General features: G+C 54.2%; 1 protein-coding gene across 4 annotated transcripts; it reads right to left on the reverse strand.

Moving 5' to 3' along the window:
- Nucleotides 1-583: 583 nt before the first annotated feature.
- On the reverse strand, nucleotides 584-22,250 carry PRKCG (protein kinase C gamma). 4 transcript variants are annotated; one of them, XM_042919647.1, is made up of 19 exons: nucleotides 21,283-21,383; nucleotides 19,223-19,330; nucleotides 18,576-18,607; nucleotides 17,533-17,615; nucleotides 12,763-12,874; nucleotides 12,442-12,573; nucleotides 11,305-11,461; nucleotides 10,483-10,617; nucleotides 10,101-10,188; nucleotides 9,771-9,800; nucleotides 8,202-8,354; nucleotides 7,692-7,880; nucleotides 6,593-6,684; nucleotides 6,450-6,512; nucleotides 5,855-5,993; nucleotides 4,548-4,628; nucleotides 2,872-2,979; nucleotides 1,793-1,933; nucleotides 584-1,562 (listed from the first exon to the last, which is right to left on the reverse strand). In XM_042919647.1, exons 1-19 carry the CDS (start codon nucleotides 21,321-21,323, stop codon nucleotides 1,374-1,376), a joined length of 2,073 nt encoding a protein of 690 aa, XP_042775581.1. In that variant the 5' UTR covers nucleotides 21,324-21,383; the 3' UTR covers nucleotides 584-1,373. The 4 variants fall into 4 exon arrangements, with proteins under 4 accessions (XP_042775581.1, XP_042775582.1, XP_042775585.1 ...); XM_042919648.1 differs by lacking the exon at nucleotides 8,202-8,354 and having other exon boundaries at nucleotides 21,296-22,250; XM_042919651.1 differs by lacking the exon at nucleotides 21,283-21,383 and having other exon boundaries at nucleotides 19,223-19,639.
- Nucleotides 22,251-22,439: the final 189 nt, after the last annotated feature.

Raw genomic sequence — 22,439 nt, forward strand, 5'->3', positions numbered from 1 at the left:
CTTCGGCCTCCGTGGCTGAGTCTTAACCTCACAGGTTCTGGGTGTCTGCCTGCTCTGTCGTGGGGTCTCCCAGCGATCAAGTCTCCAGACCCCTCAACGGGAGGCTGGCCTGTCATCTCCCCGCTCAGGACTGCTTCCCCCCACCCCCACCCCCATCCCCCGCCCCGCGCCAGACTCTGGGTTTCAGTGTGTCTGTGAGCGTATGCGTTGCTCTGGGTGAGTATGTGAATGTTTGTGTCTGTGCTGGGGCGGGGGACGGGCTCCACCGGGCATCCCCAGTGGTCTGCGTGTCCATTCCTACCTCCTTGTGCATGTGCCCACTTTGGGCCCTCGCGCCCCTCAACCCCCACCCCGTCTCTGCTCTTTCCCTCTCCCGCTGTGGGTCTGTTCTGCCCACTTTATGGGTCTCTCTGCTTTCCCTCTGTCTCTCTGCCGCCCCACCCCCAGCCTGTATGTATGTGTGAGCGCGCGCGCGCGCGCGTTTCCGTGTACGTTGTCCCACCTCCACACCCCGCCCCCCTTCCTTCTTCAAGCTTTAGAAGAAAACATCCCAACACCCAGCATCAGCATCCCAAATTTATTCTCCAGCAGCTGTGGCCGGGCGAGAGAGCCAAAGAAGAGGGCAGTGGGCAGGGGGAGGAGGACAGAGCCCCCCCCGCCCCAGAGTGGCAGGCACGGGAAGGGGGGGAAGGGGAAGAGGGAGGGGAGGTGGAGGAGGTTCCGAGCAGGACTGGAGCCATGCACCTGGCAGGCGAGCAGTGACGGGTTCGGGGTAGGGGCGTCTAGAACAAAAGCTGATTGAGAACAGCTGGGGTAGGGATCCTTCATCCATCCCAGGAATCCCTAGAGTGTGGACGAGGCGCACGGGAGCGTGGGGGCACAGCCTCCCACTCACTCCAGAATGGGGTGGACGTCGTTGGTGGGGGGAGTGGGGGGCAGGTCAGAGGTGAAGGGTTGTTCTAGAATCCAAGTCTAGAACAGCCCACCCCATGAGACTATTTCCCAGAAAGAAAGGAGAAGAAAAAAAAAAAAGGGGGGGGGGGAGACAGAGATTCTACCAACACGGAGTCTAGAACCCCACGGAGTTGGGACCGTGGTGAAGGTTCTGGTAGCGCAGAGTCCAGAACACCAAGGTGGGTGAGAATCCCGGGCTCAGCACAGCAGAGTCTAGAACACAGTGAGGCTCCAGAGACTGTATGGAGCTTAGAATGCCAGGAACGCTTGGGAGGGGCATCTAGCACCCACGGGGCAGAGGCCAGAATGCTGGGGAGCAAGATCTAAATCGGAAAGGGGGTGGAGGTGGGGGTTGGGGGGAAGGTGTAAGACTGGTGCGGGGAGGGAGCAATGGGGACACCTAGTGGTGGCAGGTGAGATTACATGACTGGCACCGGCGGCGGGCTGACGGGGCTGCGGGCGTCGGGGTGCACGAAATCCGGGTTCACGTAGGTGAAGCCTTGGAAATCGGCCTGGTCGATGCTGGCCAGAACAAGGCGGTCTGGGGGGGTCAACGCTGGCGCCGCCCGCGTAAAGAACTTGTCGAAGTTCTCGCCGCTGCGTCCACACTGTGGGGAGCACGGGGAGGGAAAGATGAAATTCCGTCTGCTCCTTGGTGTCCCTCTGTGTCCCCTGTGACCATGTCCTGTCTCCTCTGGAATCAGCGCATCCTCCGTGGGCTCTGCATCTCCCGTTGGGGCGTCTCCGCAGAGGGAGCCCCACCCCACCTCTACATATGGGAATGGGAGCTCCTGGGTCCCCCATCCCCAGGGACCAGGGTTCCCGCAAGGTGGCTAACCGGACGGGGTCTGAACGGAGGCGCGATCTCCAGTCGTTCCAGCCGCTCCCAGTCCATCCAGCGGAAAAAGCCATGAGCACGGATGGCGGGCTCCCCGTCCGGCCCTGAGCCCAGGCGTTTCGCTGGGTGCTTAGTTAGGAACTGTGGAAAACACAGAGACAGACAGACAGACAGGGTCCCGGACAGGGAGGCACAGAGAACGAGAAAGGCAGAAAAGCAAAAACAGCAGAACAGAGACACAGCATAGAGAGAGGGGGGAGAGATAGAGACCCAGGGCGAGTGCAGAGACCCAGAGAAGGTGGGAGATAAAGCAGATGGGGGGGGGGGGCAGAGATGCGGAAAGAGAGAAGGGTGGAGATCCACGAGACAAAACCCCAGAGAGGATAAAGACACAATATGAAGGCAGAGACTCAGAGAGGAGGAGAGTTCCAGAGAGAGAAGGACCCAGTGTGTGTGTGTGTGTGTGTGTGTGTGTGTGTGTGTGTGTGTGTATGGCAGTCGGGGTAAGTGGGTAACAGATGCCCAGAGAGAGGGGGACACAGATACAAGGGGTTGACAGAGAGCCCAAGGGACACAGAGAAATGGTAGTGACACAGGAGGCCCCATCAAACGTAGATGGAGGCAGAGATAAGAGACAGAACCCAGAGAGTGAGAGTCAGAGAGAATGGAGACAGGAGCCAGAAACACAAGTGTGCTAATGCTCTTGGAAAAGCTGCCATAGGCTAGGCTCCTTATCCTGCATTAGCTCCATAACCCCAAGAGAGGAGACAGGCTCCCAGAGTGTCAGTGGCTTGCCCAAGATCCCCGGAGGGAAAGTGGCAGGAGTTAGGTTGACCTGATCCACCCCCTTGCAGAGGCAGGCCCTGGCCTTCCAGCACTCCCTGCAGTGAGCTGAGGGGTGGGTGCAGCAGAGAAGGAGACAGAGGCCATCATGGGACAGGAGGTGACAGCACGGCAGTCAGTAATTAATGTTCTAACAAAAGCTCTGTATTACACTTTTCTAATGTGCACAGGGACACTGCCCAGGCAACCCTGGATGGCGGCGGTGGGGCAAATGGGTTGTGTCAGAGGGTTCTTACCCCCTTGCAGATGGCCACAGCTTCCCGGGAAAGTGACTTGGGGTAAGTGACGGTTTGTTCCATGATAGCCTGAAACAGCTCTTCCTCATCCTCCCCATCGAAAGGGGGCTGAGGGAAGAGAGAGGAGAACGTGTCAGGACTTGACAGACTGCCTTTCCCCACCTTGCAAACCCTCAGCACCCACCGTGAACATGAACACCCCCCTCCAACATCCTGAGGAAAATTTTGACCAAACCACCAAAGCATTCTCTCCCTTCCTCTCAGACTCTTGTTTCCTATCTCAAATGGACCTTGTTTCCTATCTCAGCTCTCTGCACCTCTTTGCTGTTCTGTCTTTCTCTGCTGTGCAAAATCAGCAGGGTGTTAATTAGACAATATGTCATTTAAATAGAAGACAGGAAAAAGTGCAGGAAAACTGTAAAAACATTCTCCTGGTTGGATGAGTGGCCTCCAGTCTTCTGGAATTAGGAGACACAAAAGCAAGGCAAGGATTCTTAATGTGGGCTCTAGGAAGTCTGTTTGTGCAACTGAAGGGGCCTGTGAGCTTGAATAGGAAAAAAAGCATATCTTTATGTTTAAAAATCACTAACTGCAATTTCTCATTCCCTTCAGTTATGAATGGTGGGCAAAAACCACAAACAGTTATGAAGTACTTATAACTTCATCACCAACAGGAATCACAGATAATTTCTTATCACATTAGAGTTGCAGATATCTCAAAATATTAGTCATCTCAACTTCAAGATTACTGGTAGACTTGCCTATTTACTTCCCATCACCATGAGCTATCACTATTTAATTCATGAATAGGAAATCACATATACATCCACATCCCTATGTGTAATATTTAGGCAACTGTATACATTTAAATTAAATGTATTTAGTTGGCTGAACTAAGTTAAATCAAAATTTTAAAGTTTTGATAACCATATTTCAATATGACTGATTTCCTTTGTAATCCTATTATTTTATTTCATAGATTTAAACACATTATTCTGGGGTGTCTGGGTGGCTCAGTCAATTGAGCATCCAACTTTGGCTCAGGTCATAATCTCGCAGTTCGTGAGTTCAAAGCCCCTGCTTCAGATTTTGTGTCTCCCTTGCTCTCTGCCCCTCCCCCACTCGTGCTCTGTTTCTCTCTCTCAAAAATAAACAAACATTAAAAAAAAATTAAACACGTTGTTCTGAGATGGGGTCCTTGTCACCAAAAAAAATACAAAAAACAAAAAACGTTTAAAGAACCCCAGGCCTGGGGTGCCTGGGTGGCTTAGTCGGTTAAGCATCCGACTTTGGCTTAGGTCATAATCTCACAGTTCGTGGGTTCGAGCCCCCTGTTGGGCTCTGTGCTGACAGCTCAGAGCCTGGAGCCTGCTTTGGATTCTGTGTCTTTCTCTCTGTTCCTCCCCTGCTTGCACTCTGTCTCTCTCTCCCTCAAAAATAAAGATTTAAAAAACAAACAAACAACGAATTTAAAGAACCCCAGGCCTATGGGAAAATAATGCTTCAGGACCAAGGACAGCGCTATCCAGGCGTGATATTCCCAACTGCTTAGCACCCCTCCTTAGATGACAGACATCACTTCCTACCCTGCTCCTTTAAGATAAAGGCCTTGTAACAGGTGGCATCCCCCGCTGTGTTGCCTTTAGGCAGGCCAGCCTGTCCCCAGCTTCCCTTACCTGTCCTGCCAACATCTCATACAACAGAACCCCAAAGGACCACCAATCAACAGACTTTCCATAGGGTTGGTAGGCAATGATCTGGTGAGAGAGGATGGAAGGCAAGGTATCATGGTTTGTGCTTAAAGAAGCCTAAGACCCCCTCTAGCCTCACCCCCAGAGAACCCTACCCACACTAAGTGTTGTCAACACAAACTCTTCCCACTCAGAACACTTCAGTTCCATCTTTTTGGAAAATTCAGAAACAAAATTTTCCTACTTAGAATGTTCCTTTGGTCCCAAATATGAAGATTATCTAAGGACCAAGTCAAAAGTTCCACCCAGCCAAAATATTCTGGTAACTAGACCCTCTCCTTACAATAACAGGTGCATGAGGGCTAATTTTCAGACACCAGAGATTCTTAAATCTGGATGCATTTAAGATTCACCTAGGGGGCTGTTCCCTAGCCCTAAAGAATTCCAGCCTCAATAGACCAGAGTGAGAGTCAGTAATATGTGTGTATATTTCAAAATGTCCACGGGTGATTCTGATTCCCAGCCATGTTTTGAAACCATTGACATTATTTGGGCATTAGCATTGAATCACCCAGAAAGATTAAGGATGACACTTCCTCCTTCCACTGAGAAAACTCAGGACACTCTATCTACTTACATACAGTCAGATCATTAGCTCCACCCCTTTAACAAAAAGTTAGAGTATATTCCACCCACCTGAAATATTCAGGAAATGCTTAGGGCTGGGGGGGTGGGTGGTGGAGAGACACAGGCCCCACCCACTCAAGAGTACACCTTCTTAGAATAGTCCTGTAACAGGTGCTATTGTCTGAGAATTGTTACCATTAGAGAGGGTTCCACTCTTTTAGAACACTCACCCAACTCTCTGCCCACTTAGCCTGTTTAGACACCCAGCTCTGCCCACTTGGAATGCTAACACGCAGGCCTTTCTGCTCTGTTTGCTGTTAGATCACCCATGACTCATGCAAAGACCCCAGGGTTAGGGGGCACCTGGGTGGCTCAGTTGGTTAAGCAGCTGATTTCGGCTCAGGTCATGATCTCATGGTTTGTAAGTTAGAGCCCTGAGTCAGGCTCTATGCTGAGAGTTCAGAGCCTACTTCCGATTCTGTGTCTCCCTCTTTCTCTGCCCCTCCCCCACTCGCCCTCTCTCTCTTCTCTCTCTGTCTCTCAAAAATAAACATTAAAAAAAAAAAGACCCCAGGGTCAGCCCCCCGACATTCTGAATGTTAGACAACTGGCCATACCCACTCGGCGAACTTGTGTAGCACCAAGGACAGCCAAGGGAGGGTTACCTCAGGAGCTATGTAGTCTGGGGTCCCACAGAAGGTGCGGGTGGTGGTCCCAGGGAAGACGTTCTCCTTACACATGCCAAAGTCAGTGATTTTGATGTGTCCTTCAGCATCCAGCATCACGTTGTCTAATTTCAGGTCCCTGGGGGTAGGGGGTTGGATGGACAGGCATTGAAGGAAGGGTAGCGTTCAATGGGCTGGAGTTACAAGGTTTTGATCTTTGTTTTGTTTTTGTTTATTTTAGAGAGAGAGCACGCACATGTGTGAGCAGAGAAGAGAGGCAGAGAGAAAGAAAGAATCCCAAGCAGGCTCCACAATCAACGCAGAGCCCAATTCAGGGCTCAATCCCACAACCCTGGGATCATGACCTGAGTCAAAATCAAGAGTCAGATGTTCAACCGAGTGAGCCACCCAGGCACCCCTTTGTTTTGTTTTTCAAGTAAGCTCTAGGCCCAACGTGGGACTTGAACTCAGGATGCCGAGATCAAGAGTCGCATGCTCTATGCACTGAGCCAGCCAGGAGCCCCTAGAGCTGTAAGTTTGATCCCTTTCCCTCTAGGGGCCTGACTGCCTCCACTGAAAGGCCCAGACTGCTCACCGGTAGATGATGCCCTGATTGTGAAGGAAGAAGAGGCCGATGGCGATTTCTGCTGCGTAGAACCTAGAGAAGGAGGTGGGAGTTAGAAGCTCAAAGGCTGGGGTCCCCCTGGCCCCACCCCTCCTCTCTCAGCTGAGACTCACGCTGCATGGGGCTCCTTAAACTTGCCCAATTGCTGGATGTGGTACATCAGGTCGCCCCCGGTGACATACTCCATCACAAAATACAGACGGTCCTGCCAGAGAGGTGGGGTGCTGGTGCTTAGAGGGGGTAGGACACGTCCATTCCTGCCCACTCGAGACAAACTTGGAAGGCTCCAGATCCACCCAATCAGAACTGGGAGGCCCCAATGATTCTAACCCAGCCAGCTCAGAATCTCAACCTGACATATCCCCTATTACTCCGAACTGGTCCTGCCCTCTTAGAATTGAAGGCTGAGGCCCACCATTCCCTGGAAATCCTAAGGATACCAAAACCTCTTTCCATAGCTACTCACACACAAAAGCAATCCTGACCACCTGCTAGGAACCAAAGATTTTTTTTCAGGCCTCATTTGCAATGGATACTAATTTCTTTCTTTCTTTCTTTTTTAATCCAGGAATCTAACTGTGCCCATCCAGAGCTTTTTTGAAGCACTCATGCCTTCTCAAACCTCTGAAGGTTTCTGGGGCACCTGGGTGACTCAGTCGGTTGAGTGTCTGACTTTGGCTCAGGTCATGATTTCACGGTTTGTGAGTTCGAGCCCCGCATCGGGCTCTGTGCTGACAGCTCAGAGCCTGGAGCTTGCTTTGGATTCTGTCTCCCTCTCTCTCTGCCCCTCTCCCACTCATGCTCTGTCTGTCTCTGTCTCAGAAATAAATAAGCATAAAAAAAATTAAAAACAAACAAAAACCTCTGAAGGTTCTGACTTGTCGTCCCATTCCTCAATCTTTGGGACACGCACCGTTTCTGATGAGACATTTACTCAGAATCCAAGAGTGACGACCACATTACTTAGCGCGCAGCTATTGGCACACCACTCACGTACTCCTTTACTCAAAAATCCTTCACTCAAAAAAAAAAAAAAAAAAAAACCCCACCCACTCAAGACCAAGCTGGCTCAGGTCCCGCCTAGTCAGGATCCCACCCATCTGGCCACGCCCAGTCAGAGTGCGGGGGCGGGGAAGGTTCTTTTTGTCTGTAAACTCAGAATCCCAGAGCAGACGCTCGACCTGAGCCGGACTCCGCCCCCTCCTTCCTCACCGGGGTCTGGAAGGTGGAGTGCAGCTGGGTGAGAAAGTGGGGCCGGCCTCCCGGGCCTCGGCCCCCTAGGGCCAGCACGCGCTTCTCCACCAGGGTGCAGTCCACATCATCATCCTGGACGATCACGTCTTTCTTCAGGATCTTGATGGCGTAGAGCTCATCAGAGCCCCTGCGCTCAGCCAGCATCACCTAGCGACAGAGGCCCCAAAAGGCCCAGTCCATCATGGGCCTCCCCCATGCCCTCCCCCTTCAGAGACACAAAGAAATGAAATCCCAGGTCCTCCCCCTCTCTCTCAGGGACTGGGCACCCTGGTTTTGCTGACCACTCCCTCAGGGAAAGCATCAGAATCTTTATGCCTGTCCTCTCAGAGGCACTCAGGTGTCCCACTGACCCCCCTCTGGGGGGCTCAGTAGTCTAGTGTCCCTCCCCATGTACCTCCTTCCTAAGGACCAGAAATCTGATCTTTCCCCAGACATCTTCCCCTTCCCCCAGAGCCCCAGGAATCCAACCTTCCCAAAGCTGCCTTTTCCTAGAACCATGAGGAAGCTGAAGTCAGAGATGTGCAGACGTCCAGGGCTTGTCCCAAAGAAACAGCGTTTGGAGTCCGTGGGACTAGGGGATGGGGAGGGGATGGGAGAGGAAGAGGGACCCATCCGCACCCGCTGTGAGAAAGGAGAGAGATCCGAAGGTAGTCAGACCCCAGATGGGGACAAGGAGATGTCTCTAAGAGAGACAGCAGCCAAGAACAAAAGGGATGAGAAGAGAGGGAGAGAAAAAGGAAAACTGTCTCTGCACCCCCCCGTCCTTGGCTTTAGAACTTGTGCTGATTTTCCATAACCTGGAGGGTTTATCATTTAACACTCAGACAGATCACTCTATGCTGTTAGATAACCCTGTTATCACCACCATGCCCCATTTTAGAGAAGAGAAAGTTGGCACAGAGACACTAAATAACTTGCCCAAAGTCACACAGCAAATAAGCAGCAGAGCCAGAAATCAAAATCCATTAAAGCCAGAGACTGTGTCTCCCCCCTTTTTGCATCTTCAACATCACCCAGCACCTGAACACCTTTACCACTCCTCCCACCTGAGTCTCCACAGAGCCTCCTCCCTCTTTCCCCCTTTGCCTCCACCATCTATTCTCTACAAACAGCATTTGTCTTGTTCCGACCTAAACCATCCTAGGCCACCTTCGATGCTCCCACGGCCCACCGGTTTAAGATAAAATCCTTCCAGTGAAGGACAAGGCACGCTCCTTCCCTCTCTGGCTTAATGTCCTACTTCTTCCCACTCTCTCCCCCCTTCAGCCCCACTGTCTTCCTGGTGCTACAGACACGCCTCACCCGCTCCCACCACAGGCCTGCTCTTCCTGCTGCCTGGAAGGATTTCTAGCCTTCAGCCTGGAAATATGGTCTCCCTCTCCTTGCACTTCCTCTGGGGCTCCCCTCCCTAGGAAGCTTTCTCTGGCGCTCCCAGGCTGAGCCAGGTGCTTCCAATTCTCCCTAGTGCCTGAGGCTACTACCTCTATTACCAAACATCTTCCTTCCAGGAGAATGTCTCCATCTGTCACTTTCTCCTACTTTGAAAACGGAGCTCCCCAGGGAATGGACTGATTCTATGCCCAGAACAGGGTTTGGCTAACAGGAAATAGGTGTTGAGAGAGTGAGAAAATGAATGGAGGAGAGAAAGGCCACAGTGACAAATAGAAAAACTCAAAAGTTCAGTTCAGCAGTCACCTCCTCAAGGATTCACCCTCCCCCAGCACCTTCCCCCCAGGCTGGATGAGTGTCTCCTCCAGGCTCCTGGGGGAGGGGGGGGTGCTCTACCTCTAATGCACTACATCATCCTGGAATTTAAGTATCTGTGACTGTGTCTCCACCTTGGGGACTTGGTTAAGGGTCAGATTCACCTCTGGAATGCTAGGTTTACTCAACAAGCACAAGACCACCTCCAAACCTGTGCTCATCCCGCGTGTGTGGGTGTGAAAACTGATACCAGGGGAGGGAGAAGACATGGGGAGACAGACATAGACCACAAGGGATGAAAATGTCTCCATTCCAGGCCTGAGCTTCACGCACCTCGTACAGTTCCAGGGGGTAGTTACAGGCCTGCGGGGAGAGGGGGTGGAGGAGAAAGCCAGAGTCAGAGCCCCGAGAGAGGTAGGGGGATGCCCTAGAGCAGGGGGTGGGGACTCCAACCCCCCAAGCCAAGGGGATGGATAGGAACTCTAATTCCCATCATACCCTGGGGCAGGAGTCCCCTAGAAAAGCAGGGGGAAGGGAGCGCCAGGGTCTTCTGGGAATTGTAGTCCCAGGACCAGTGGGCAACAAGTGGGTGCAGGGAGGGGGCAGCTCTGAACTGTGGGTGGCAGGGCTGGGCTCCCCCTGGGAGAAGTGGGGCCTGAGTACCTCAAACTTCTGGAGGAGGCTGCAGTTGTCAGCATCAGCCACTGGCACATTGTAATATTCGCCCTCCTCCTGGTTCAGTAACTTGTACCTGACATACAGAAGGAGACCAGAGTCGGGCAGGAGTTGGGCAGAAGGGGGGCACCCGCGGGAGAGGCAAAGGTATCAGAGGGGGGAAAAAGACACAGAGAGAAAGACACGGAGTGGAGAGAGTGGGATAGACGAGAGAGACACGGAGTGGGGGACACAGGAAGGGAGGAGGAGGGGAGAGGGATGGGGACAAGGGAGGGAGAAGTGCAGGGAGGCAGAATGAGGGTGGCCCGAGGAGACTGCACACAGAGATGGACAGGCCAAGGCACAGCCTCCGCCCCCGCCCAGCCCTCACCAGCCGTCCACCGGTGCCTTGAGCAGCTCCGAGACCCCGAAGGACATGGCGCCCATGAAATCGTTGCGGGAAGTCCGGTCCCAGTCCCACACCTCCACGCTAAGCCTGCGCTCCACGTCTCCTGGCTTCAGGTTGCTGCGGGAAGGGGGCGGCGGAGTGAGGGTCCAGCTCCCCGCTGCCTCTGCTCCCCATCCCTGGTGCTGGTGGAGCAGGCAAGCCCTTCTGGGGCGAGCTGGGGTCTGTTCCTGCTCTCTAAAGTGTCCTGTCGTCTCTGATCCTCCACGAAGGGGGTCTCCCCCAATATCAGGACCTTGAGTACATGTAGACAGCTCTCAGTCTCTCTCCGGTCCTCCCACATTCTTGGCTCCTTCCCATCCCTGTGTCCTGTCTTTTCTCTCCAGATCTCTCTCCTGAGTCTCTGTGCCCCCCTCCTTCCTCTAGGTCTCTGTCCTTCTGTCTTTCTGTTGATTGGCTTCTCTTTCTATTCCTGCCACCCTCCCCTGCTCACACCCACTCCCCATTCTGTCTCTTTGGGTTTGTGCCTTCTTCTGAGAATCCCCCCCCCCCCCCCCCCCCCCCGATCTCTGTTTCAATCTAAAGTAGTGGGCTTTGATGGAGATTAAATGCACAGATGTCTGTCTCTCTGTTTCTCTAACTCCAGCCCTCTCCCTCAGCCACTCTCTTCCCTCTCCCACCGCCTTTTTTTGGGATCCCCCTATCCTAACACCTCCCACACTTTGCTCTCTGGGGTCTTGTGGGCCACCAGGACCCTCCGATCATTCTCTGTCAGTCATCACAGCATCCCCTGCACCCGAAGCTCACAACACAAAGGTCTCGTTCCACACAGGGTTTAGCGTGGCTTTCACGGTCCGGGTCTTTTGCTTTGTCAAGTTCCGAGGGTCTGGGATGAGCTTCAGCTTCACGTAGGGGTCAGACAGACCATTGGGGTCCATTGGGATAAGGTTACGGGCCTCGCCAACTGAGAGAGGAAGTGAAGGGGTGTAGGCTGGGTTAGAGATCCAGGAAGAGGCCCCAGAGTTTTCCCCAGCGGCAATCCCAAATCCAAGCGCCCAGCCTTTCTCCTGACCCAGGCATCCAGAAGATGAGGCATAAAGCCCTTTCCCCAGCCAGGGACCCAGAAATCGGACCCAAAGCCCCCTCCTCCCTTAGGACCCCAGAGTGAGGACCCTGGCCACGTCACCCATAGTAATCCCAAGCCTCCCTCGGAACCAGGTTTTTTCTCATCCCCCACTCCCAAGGACCTTGATCTAAAATGGCCATTAAGAGGCCCTGAAAGGGGCACCTGGGTGGCTCAGTTGGTTAAGCATCCAACTTCCGCTCAGGTCATGATCATGGGGTTTGTGGGTTCGAGCCTCACATCGGGCTCTGTGCTGACAGCTCAGAGCCTGGAGCCTGCTTCGGATTCTGTGTCTCCCTCTCTCTGTCTCTCCCCTGCTTGCCCTTTCTCTCTGTCTCTCAAAAATAAACATTTAAAAATTTTTTAAAAAGGGGCACCTGGGTGGCTCAGTCCGTTGGACATCCGACTTTGGGTCAGGTCATGATCTCACAGTTGGTGAATTTGAGCCCTGTGTAGGGCCCTGTGCTGACAGCTCAGAGCCTGGAGCCTGCTTTGGATTCTGTGTCTCCCTCTCTCTCTTCCCCTCCCCCTCCGCTCATGCTCTGTCTCTCTCTCTCAAAAATAAATAAACATTAAAAAAATTTAAAAAAAAATAAAATTAATTAATTAATTTTTAAAAATGGCCCTGAAAGTCACAAGTCAAGGCTAGAGTCCAGGCTACAGGTTGGAAGGGGCGTGGCTGGGTGGCGCTCAGCCTTTGCAGACGGGGGTCAGGATTGTGGGCGGGACCTTCCGGTTCGGCTGGGTGGGCCGCTCAGGTGCACCCTGCCCTTCCGGCGGGGGTGGAAGGGGAGGGACCGGACAGAGGGGCGGGGCCTCACCTGTGACGTGGATCTCATCCGCGGTCGGTGCTCGGATCTCCAGCTGCAGGCGCCCTCGGCGCTCCGTGTGGTCCACCCCGCACAGAGAGGGCACGCTGCGCACACAGCGGCGGTGCACGTTCATTTCGCAGCCTGGGGGAGGGGAGGGGGGGACAAAACGGGAGGTGGCACTTCTGGCCGCCCCCCAACTCCAGACTCCGTCCCCCGGCCCTACCCGGAACCCAGACACTGTGCTTTGACCCCCCCCCCCACCCCCCCGACCCCCCCCACCCCCCCCGGAGCGCCAGGTTCGGCCAGGAGCGGCAAGCGTGGACTACTCACAGGAGCATTTCATGCCCTGGTGCACCAGCCCATAAAGAAGGGAGCCACAGTGGTCGCAGAAGGTGGGGCTGCTGTAGCTGTGCAGACGGAACTTGTGCTTGTTCCGGGGGTCCTGGGGGCCGAGGGGAGACATCAGAGGGGGTAAGGACAGAGAGAGAGAGAGAGAGAGAGAGAGAGAAGCCCTTTGAACGCTTCCTCCTTCCGCCTTGCTCTCCCAGTCCTGCTCCTCCTCACTCATTCACGCTACAGTATTTATTGAGTGCCTGCTGTGTGCCAGGCACTGTTCTTGGTGCCAGGACCAGCCGTGAACAAAGAAACAAAAACTGCTGTCCACATGGAGTTTACTTTCTAGGGAAGGGAGACAGAAAATAAACACTGAATAAATGAAAGAGTATGATGCATGGTAACAGGTGCTCTGGAGAAAAACGAAGCAGGCAAGTGTCAGCCAGGGGTGGGGGCGTTTAAATTTGCATAGAGTGATCAGGGTGGGCTTCGCTAACAAGGTGGGATTTGAACAGAACCTGAAGGTGGTGGCGGCTCCCATCGTCCCATAGTCCCTATGCTCCACCCCCCTCCCCAAAGCTATTTTCGAGCACTTGTGGGCCACAATGAACGCCAGATCCCTCACTGTCAGCCTCTGTCAATGTCTGCCCACTCTTGATCTGCCTTCTCTGAGCCCCTTGTGAAATGGGGAATAGAACCTCTCCATTAAAAGGACCCCTCAGTTAATGAAAGACCAAGTGTCGGGGTGCCTGCCTGGCTGGGTCGGTAGACATGTGACTCTTGATCTCGGGGGTTGTGAGTCTGGGTCCCACATTGGGTGCAGAGATTACTTTAAAAAATAATAAATTTGGGGGCTCCTGGGTGGCTCAGTCAGTGAAGCATCTGACCTTGTCTCAGGTTGTGATCTCACAGTTTGTGCGTTCAAGCACCTCGTTAGGCTCTCTGCTGTTAGCATGGGACCCTTTTGGGATCCTCTGTCTCCCTCTCTCCTCTGCTCCTCCCCTACTCATTCTCTCTCCCTCTTCGATAAATAGAACGTTAAAAATTAAAATAATAATAATAATGATTTAAAAAGAAGAAAGATTAAATGTAAACTGCATAGCAGGGCCTGGCATGTTAAATGTGTTAAGTACGGTTATTCTTAGTGCTGTGGTTACTATTAGTGATTTTATTGTGGTCCTCACATAGACCTGGGTTTAAATAAGGGCGAGGCCATTTACCAGCTGTGTGATTTGGGGCAAGTTAGTGCCCAATTTTGAGCCTCAGTGTCCTCCTCTACCCAGTGGAAATAATCTAAATCTTGAAGCAATGCTAAATGTCCAGAGTGCAATTAAGCATGAATTTAGGACACCAGTAAGACATTCCTTCCCCACCCCTGGCCATGTCTGAGTGTTAAATAAGTTGGTATTTGTCTCTTTCTAGGAATGCATTGCAAAAGTTATGATAGGTGATGAGGCACCTCAGTGGCTAGGTCAGTTAAGCATCTGATTTCGGCTCATGGGTTTGAGCCCCGCGTCGGGCTCTGTGCTGACAGCTCAGAGCCTGGAGCCTGCTTCAGATTCTGTGTCTCCCTCTCTCTCTGCCCCTCCCCTGCTCACCTCTCTCTCTCTCTCTCTCTTAAAAATAAACATAAAAAAAAGAAGAGTTATCCGAGGTGAAAATTCAGGATATTCTTGGGCTTTTATTTATTTTACAGGTTTTTTTTAAGTTTATTTAAGAGAGAGTGTGTGAGCAGGGGAGGGGCAGAGGAGAGGGGGGAGAGAGAATCCCAAGCAGGCACCACACTGTCAGTACAGAGGCTAATGTGGGGCTTGAACTCGCAAACTGTGAGATCATGACCTGAGCCGAGATCAGGAGTCAGATGCTTAACTGACTGAGCCACTCAGGCGTCCCCTACTTTGCAGCTTAGTGGGGACTCTAATTTGAATGACACTCAGGTGCGGTGATCTCTTTCGATGCTCCCGGCCTCTAAAGATCTTCAGCTGACCCTAACTCAGCTGCACTAAGTGATGGTCTACATAACAGCCCTCAGCAGGACACCGGACACAGACACACAGGCTCCACCACTCCACAGAGAGAAGCCCTTATTATTCTCAAGGTGAAATCACTACTAAAAAGGAGACAGGACCACAGCTCCAATTAGATAGATTAGCGTCCACATTTTGACTCTGCCCACCATCTAGCTCTGTGGCTCCCCCACCCCCCCCACCGCTTTGCAGAGACCCAGCCATCCTCCCTATAAGATGGGTCCATGAGGCCTCCCTGAAAGGGGTCTAAAGGAAATCATGCTTGCCAAGCCTTCACCATTTCCTTAGCCCTTGATCCACGTTACTTACAACAAGATCAAAAGCATTAAGAAGAAGAAGAAGGGAAAAAAAGCTGGAGTGATATAGAGGAAGACCCCTCCTCAGTTTTTGCCTCTGTTTCTTCATGGGATATAGTCATAATTCTACAAGGATGATAACGGATATATTGTCTCTTGTCATATATCAGGTACCGTCCCAAATACTCGACTCATTTAGTCCTCAAAGCAATCCTGTAAGGCAGGCATGATCATCAGCCCCTTCTATAGATGAGGAACTGAAGGGGTGCTCAATATATGTTCTGTGAAATCACATTCTCTATGCAAACTTCAATTTTCTTCGCCTAACCAGCTGGCAAAATGTCCCATGGACTTCCGTAGATTTCTCTCTCCCTTTCTGTCTCTCTCTGTCGCCATTTTTCATTCTCTTTCTCCATCTGCTAATCATAAAACTATCTCCACCCCTCTGTCAAAAGCTGGGCTAGACTCTGAAGTCACTCGGCTTCATTGGACTATCAAAACAAGCCTGGGGGCGGTGGGGGACGGTGCCTGGGTGGCTCAGTCAGTTGAGTACCTGACTTCTGTTCAGGTCATGATCTTGGTCATGATCTCCAGGTTTGTGGGTTTGAGCCCCATGTTGGGCTCTGTGCTGACAGCTCAGAATCTGGAGCCTGCTTTGGATTCTCTCTCTCCCTCTCTCTGTCCCTCCCCCACTCATTTTCTCTCTCTCTCTCAAAAATAAATGAACATTAAAAACAAAAAAACTAAAAACCAAAAAACACAAGCTTGGGTATGTCTAGATTAATGCTGTCCCACCCAATAGCCACTAACCACAAGTGGCTATTTAAATTTAAATCAATCCTGGGGTGCCTGGGTGGCTTGGTCGGTTAAGAATCCGACTTTGGGACTTCGGCTCAGGTCATGATCTCACGGCCCGTGAGTTCGAGCCCCGCGTCGGGCTCTGTGGTGACCGCTCAGAGCCTGCAGCCTGTTTCAGATTCTGTGTCTCCCTCTGTCTCTGCCTCTCCCCTGTTCATGCTCTGTCTCTCTCTGTCTCAAAAATAAATAAATGTTGAAAAAAAATTTTTTTAAAAATAAAATAAATTTAAATCAATCCGGGGCGCCAGGATGGCTCAGTTGGTTAGGTTAAGTAAGGTCTGACTCTTGATTTCAGCTCAGGTTATGGTCTCAGTTCATGGGTTCAGGGCCTCATGTCGGGCTCTGCACTAAGAGTGCAGGCCTGCTTGGGATTCTCTCTCCCCCTCTCTCTCTTCCCCTCCTTTCCTCATATGTGCATGTGTTCTCTCTTTCAAAATAAATAAACATGAAAAAAATTTAAAAAATAAATTTAAATCAATTCAAATTAAATGGAATTTTAGATTTCCATTCCTCAGTCACAGTGACCCCTCTCAAGCGCTCCTCTAGCCAGCTATGCGGGGCTGGTGGCTGCCATATTGGACGGCATAGATAGAGAACATTTCCATCATTGCACAAAGCTCTATTGGTCAACACTAGACCTTCAGCCCCATTTTATAGAGGGGAAATTGAGGCTCAAAGAGAAAAGCCCCCAAGCCAGACAGAAAGTGAAGGGGCACATAGGATCCACTGTTCTTGTAAGTGAATCCAACATCCCCCTGATGTGAAGGGTGAAGGGGAGGGAGGGAGACAGAGGTGTGTGTATCTGTGTGTGTTCATGGGGGACCTATAATGCACATGTGTGTGCTCATGGGGGAGATATATATATATATACACACACACACACACACACACACACACACACACACATATGCATATGCACATGTGTGCGTGTGTGTGCATGAGAGATCTGTACTTGCACATGTGTGTGAATGTGCATTGCAGGGTCTCTCTGGGCCTGCCTCCCTCTGGGCAACTTCTAAGCGATTCTCCATATCTACCATTTTCTATTCTAGCTTCTCTCTCTGGGTATCTGCAGCCCTGTCTCTCTGAGTTTCTTGTCTCTGTCTGTCTCTCTCAGTCCCTGTGGCTCGCCTTTTCCTTCCGCCTGCGTTGCTGTCTCTGTTCCAATCCTCTGTCTGTCTGTCCGTCTCAGTCTCTCTGTCTGGGTCTCTATCATTATCTTTTTCTGCATTTCTGTGATTCTGTCTTATCTGTATCTGCATCAATAGTTGTCTGTCCCTCAACGCTCTGTTTTTTTAAATCTCTTGACCCCTGGATGACAGCCCATCCTCTCCAATGTTGGTCTTTGGTCCCCTCACACCTGCCTCCTCTCTGTCCCCCACCTATGTCCCCAGCCTGTCTCAGCCCCTCTCATTTCCCCTTTCCAGGCCAAGGGCAGGGAATCTGGGCCAGACTAGCTCCCCCTATCTCTCCAGCCCCCCTCCCCTCCCAGCCTTAAAAATAGCAGGAGAAATTGGGACGGACGCCGAGGGGGTGAGGGCGGGGGTGCGGCCCAAGGAGGAAGAATCAGGTGTCCGGGCACTCACATCCGTCTGGGGGCCCTTCCCAGCGCCTGGACACTCGAAGGTCACAAATTCGTGGCATCGTCGATGAACCACAAAGCTGCAAACTGAAGGTGAGAATCATAGAGACACAGAGACAGAGAGTGAGCCTAATGGACAGAAAATCAGAGAGAAGGAGACTCCAACAGAAAGAAAACCAGAGGGGGGGCCCCAAAATAGAGTTCAATAGAGAGCAAATCAAAGGAGAGACCCCAACATGGAATGGGGGAGAAAAACCAGGACACAGAAATTCAAGAGATGGACCCCAAAACAGGCAAGAGAGAATCACAGAGCAGAGAGAACCCAGTGCCTACACACAGCCAAAGGGAGACACAGAGACGCAGAGACGGAGTGAGGACGACAGAGAGACAGGGACACAGAGAAAATAGGATCCCGTCGACAGAGACAAGAAAGCAAGAAAAGAGCAGGCCAAGGAGGAGGGAGAAACAGAGAGATGTCCTCTCATAGAACGGAGAGAGCAGCAACTTGGGCAGAAGTGAGTCTGGGGGCGCCATTGCAGCCTCCCCCTCCCTGACTCACTCTGTTCTCAGCAGTGGCAGCTGGTGCTTTAGGACTCGCCCCCCTCTCCCGCCCCCCAGAACTGCCAGCCCCGCCCGGCCCCCACCCGCCCATTGGTGACCCCGCCCGGGCCTGCCCCTGCCTAGGACTGTTGCTGTTGTCATGGCGACAGCAGCTTGAAGGGGGGGGGGGGCTCTGACTTCGCATCTCCAGCCCCCCCCTTTCAGCTCCCCTTTTCCAAATCTCTCTGTTCCCATGGCAACAGATTCTCCAAATATCTGTCCCCACCTGGAGCCGGCCGAGGGAGGGGCCCCCAGCACCACCTCCGCGGTGGCCCCGCCGTCAGAGCTCCCTCCCCACCGCAGGCTGTGTCTTTGCCACACCCCCCGCCCCGGGCTCCCCCGCGCCTCTCTGGGGACCAAAGAACACGTGTGTCAAGCCTCCTGGGCCGTGGGTCCCCAGCCTCCACCCTCCTGAAGGTCCCAGGAGTCCAGATCCCCAGCTCTTACCTTGACATTGCAGGCCTTGTTTCCCAATGCCCCTGCAAGATCAAGGATCAGAGGTCAGTGCAGATAAGGGTACCTGGGCCTCCCACCTCTGCCGGCCACACTGCGTCTGACTCCCTCCTGTAGCAAGACCCCGGAGTCGAGCCCCAGCTGCCTCGTTTACTGGAACCCAGAAATTCTGACCTCCAGCCTTTCTTCTCTCAGACCCAGGAACCCAGGCCCCCAGTCCTTCTTCTCTCAGACCCAGGAGCCCAGGCCTCCAGCTCCTCCTCCCTCAGAACCAGGAATCCGGGGCCCCAGCCCCTCCTCCGTCAGACCCTGGGGTCCGGGTCCCCAGCCCCTCCTCCCTCAGACCCAGGGGTCCGGGTCCCCAGCCCCTCCTCCCTCAGACCCTGGGGTCCGGGTCCCCAGCCCCTCCTCCCTCAGACCCAGGGGTCCGGGTCCCCAGCCCCTCCTCCCTCAGACCCTGGGGTCCGGGGCCCCAGCCCCTCCTCCCTCAGACCCAGGGGTCCGGGTCCCCAGCTCCCTCCTCCCCTAGGACCAGGCGCCAGGGTTGCAGCCCTCTCCTTCCCGAGCACTCCGGGTCTGGGGTGACAGGAGTCTCTATCCCTCGTTGCCTCCTCCCTCAGGCCCCCAGCCCCTTCCCTCACCAGATGAAGTCTGTGCAGTGGCTGCAGAAGGTTGGCTGCTTGAAGAAGCGGGCGGTGAACTTGTGGCTCTTGACTTCGTGGACCACCTTCTGCCTCAGAGCCCCCTTTCTGCAAAACAGGGGCCGGGGTCCCCCCTCTGAATCGCCTCCGCCGGGGCCCAGGCCTGCCATGGCCCCAGGAACGTAGCAGGGACCAGGGTCCCGCCTTGCAGGGGCAAACAGGTAGAAGGGCGAGGAGCCGGAGACTCGGGAGAGCACTGAGCCACGGGGAGACTGCGAGGAGGGAAGGAGAGGGGCGAGGCACCTCCAGGCGCGGAGCGCAGGGCAGGGAGCGGCACCCCGGGGCGCGCCCGCTCCGCCAGGGGGAGCGGGCGGGCAGGGCGGAGAGCCGAGGGCAGGGGCGCCGAGGAGCCCGAGGCAAGGGCGGCGGCGGCGGCGGGAGCTCCAAGCTCAAGCACCTGCTGAAATGTGGGAGCCCCGGCTGGGGGGAGGCGTTGCCATGACGACCGAGGGGCGGGGTTTCAGCTTAAAGGCGTCCCTCCGCCCCCCCCCCCCCCACCCCACTCCCGGAGGCTCGGGACAAATGCCCTCCCCGCTCCCAACACACGTGCGCACACCCGCTCCGGGGGCTGGCTGGAGGGAGGGGGGCATCCTCTGAGAGGCGCCCTCCCCGCCCCCCACCCCCTCCTCCTGTTGCCTGGCCGGGTCCTCCTCCCCACCGGGGGGCCTCGGTGGGCCCGGTTAGCCCTATGAGACGCCACCCGGATCTCGGGGTTTCTGACTGTGTCACTCGGCCTCATGACACGAACTTTGCCGTCAGTGCTGGGGACCCAGTGCTGAACGGGGAGGCCTGGTGTCTCACTCTCTCGTCTGCTGCTCAGGCCTTGATTTCTGTCTCCCGGCCTGGGTCTACGTCTCCCTCTGGGACGATCTCTTGTTCTTGGTCTCTCTGTCTCTGCTGCGTGTCTCCTTTATGCCTGTCGCTCGTCCTGTGACCCTCGCTGGGTCTCGGGGTCTCTCTCTTTCTCAGAGGTGTCCGTCTCACTGTGAATCAGTGTCCCTCGGCCTCTCCCTGCAGGTCTCCTAAATTCCTGCTTCTCTCTCTCTCCCAGAAGCTCTCCCTCTTCCTGACTCTGTACGTCTTTCTGGCCCTGTGACTCTCTCTCTCTCTCAATCGGGGACCCAGTCTGTGATTCTGTGGGCCTCTGTGTCTCCCTCCCTCTGCGTCTTTCTCTTTTGAGAGGCAATCTCTGTCTCCCCCACCCCTTCAGTCCTTGCTGTCTCTCCCGCTCTCCCACTGTGTCCCTGTCTCTGTAAGTACTTTTGTCTCTGTCTCTGCAAACCTCGCTGACCCACTCTTGGGCTCAGTCCCACCCTCTGTCGCTGGGGGTCTCTCTCTGAATGAGTTCATTGGTCTCTGTCCTTCTCCCCCTCCCCCCCCCCCCAAACGCCCCCCACCTTTCTCACCCTCCCTGGCTATGAACCTCTCTCTTCGTCTCTGGGGGTCTCCCCCTCCCTCCACGTCTCTCCCCCTCTCTGGCTCTGGAAAACCCTGTGCCGCTCTGTCGGTCTCCTCCTGTCTCCCGTCCGTCGCTCTGCCCGCGTCTTTGCCTCTCTCAGGTCGCGCTCCGGCCCCGCCACCCCCACCCCTACCCCCAACTCCCGTGCGCGTCCGGGTCCCGGCTCCCGGAGACCCGCTCTGTTGCCAAGGGCAACCACGGCCCTCCTCGGGCTGCGGAGTGCAGTGCATCCTGGGACCTGTAGTCTGAGCCTGCGGACCGCCTGTTGCGGCGACGCGGCCGAGAACTTCGTTTCCCGGCGTGCCCCGCGATAGGGGGCGGGGCGCCACGGGCGGGGACCCAGGGAGCCCACCACACCTTCTCTGGGAATTTTGGGGGTTCGGGTCGGGCTTCCCGAAGCCGAAGAGGAGGTGAGGGAATCCGACTCTCCTCCTAACCCCCCCCCCCCAGATATGGGGGCGTTCTGGCCTTGCCAGCCACCTCCAGGCGTGCGCCCTGCCCAAAGGCAAGTGTAGGGGTGGGAGTGGTCCTGGAAGCTGACCTGAGAATCCCACCTTGGTCTGCTTGGCTGCTTTCCTCCATCACCAGCACACCACCCCCGGGGTCTGGAGCTGCTCTCTCTGGTGCCTTCCAGAGTGGGTTCAAGCATGGGATGGGGTGGGGAGGGGGCGAGACGCCCTTGCAGGAGGCAGGCATCGGTGTAGGTCGGAATTCTGGGGTGCACGCTGCACAGATCAAAAGGAGACTTCTCCTGGCTGGAAATCGGTGCGTCTGTTCCAATTAGCCTTTCCCGCCCTTCCGGAGGGGGGGGGGGACCCCGGGGGGGGACCCCCTCCCTCCCTCGGAGTAATTCGTTTGCTCTTTATCGAGGTCTTCTGTGGAAGGGTTGTCAGGGAGGTTAGAACTAAAGGAAAGAAGGAGCTGATGATGGCAACGCAGGCAGGGTCAGATCCTGAAGGCCCAGACTGGAGCTTTGGTATTACCTGTAGGCAGTGGGTAGTAGGATGTGGAAGGATTTGAGCAGGGGAGGGCAGTATCAGACCTGGATGCTACAAGCATCCCTCTGGGGCCAAGGTGGGCTAGGGGTGGGCTAGTCAAGGGGGGGGCTGAGATGCTAGTTCAGGAGAAACAAAATACCTGAGCTAGGTCAGGAGCCTGGAGAAGGGGACAGTTGAAGGAAGGACAGACAGACAGTGGCTGGTGAGCCACTGACAGAAGTCGGTGAAGAGCCAGTGCCTGGGTTCTCAGCTGTAGGAGCCTGTTCCTGAGATTGGAAACCTGAAGAGTTGATTTTGGAAGAAACATTGCACTCAGATGGAGACACTATTTCTGAGGTGCTCCTGGACTCTGAGGAGGGATAAATCTTGTCCGTTTCGATCCTAACTAGTTCTGGTTGGAGAGAGTAAACTGGGAGATTCAGAAGATAGAGTTGTCCCCTTCTGGGGCACCTGGGTGGCTCAGTCAGTTAAGCGTCCGACTTCAGCTCAGGTCATGATCTCACGGCTTGTGGGTTTGAGGCCCGTGTCAGGCTCTGTGCTGACAGCTCGAAGCCCGGAGCCTGCTTCGGACTCCGTGCCTTCCTCTCTTTCTGCCTTTCTCCTGCTCCCCCCTTCTCTCACTCTCTCTCAAAACAAAACAAAACAAAAAGAATAAACATTAAAGTTGTCCCCTTTTCCCACCAGTCCTAAGAATCTAGTC

The sequence above is a fragment of the Panthera leo genome, chromosome E2 (assembly GCF_018350215.1).
Source record: "Panthera leo isolate Ple1 chromosome E2, P.leo_Ple1_pat1.1, whole genome shotgun sequence".
In the NCBI taxonomy this organism is placed as follows: Eukaryota; Metazoa; Chordata; class Mammalia; order Carnivora; family Felidae; genus Panthera; species Panthera leo.

Coding starts and splice junctions, on each gene's coding strand:
- PRKCG (XM_042919651.1), bottom strand. CDS start 19,392: ATGGCAGGCCTGGGCCCCGGCGGAGGCGATTCAGAGGGGGGACCCCGG. Junction 9,801..10,100: donor GCCTCCTCCAGAAGTTTGAG/GTACTCAGGCCC, acceptor CTCTCCCCGCAG/GCCTGTAACTACCCCCTGGA. Junction 1,934..2,871: donor CTGTGGCCATCTGCAAGGGG/GTAAGAACCCTC, acceptor TGTTTTCCACAG/TTCCTAACTAAGCACCCAGC.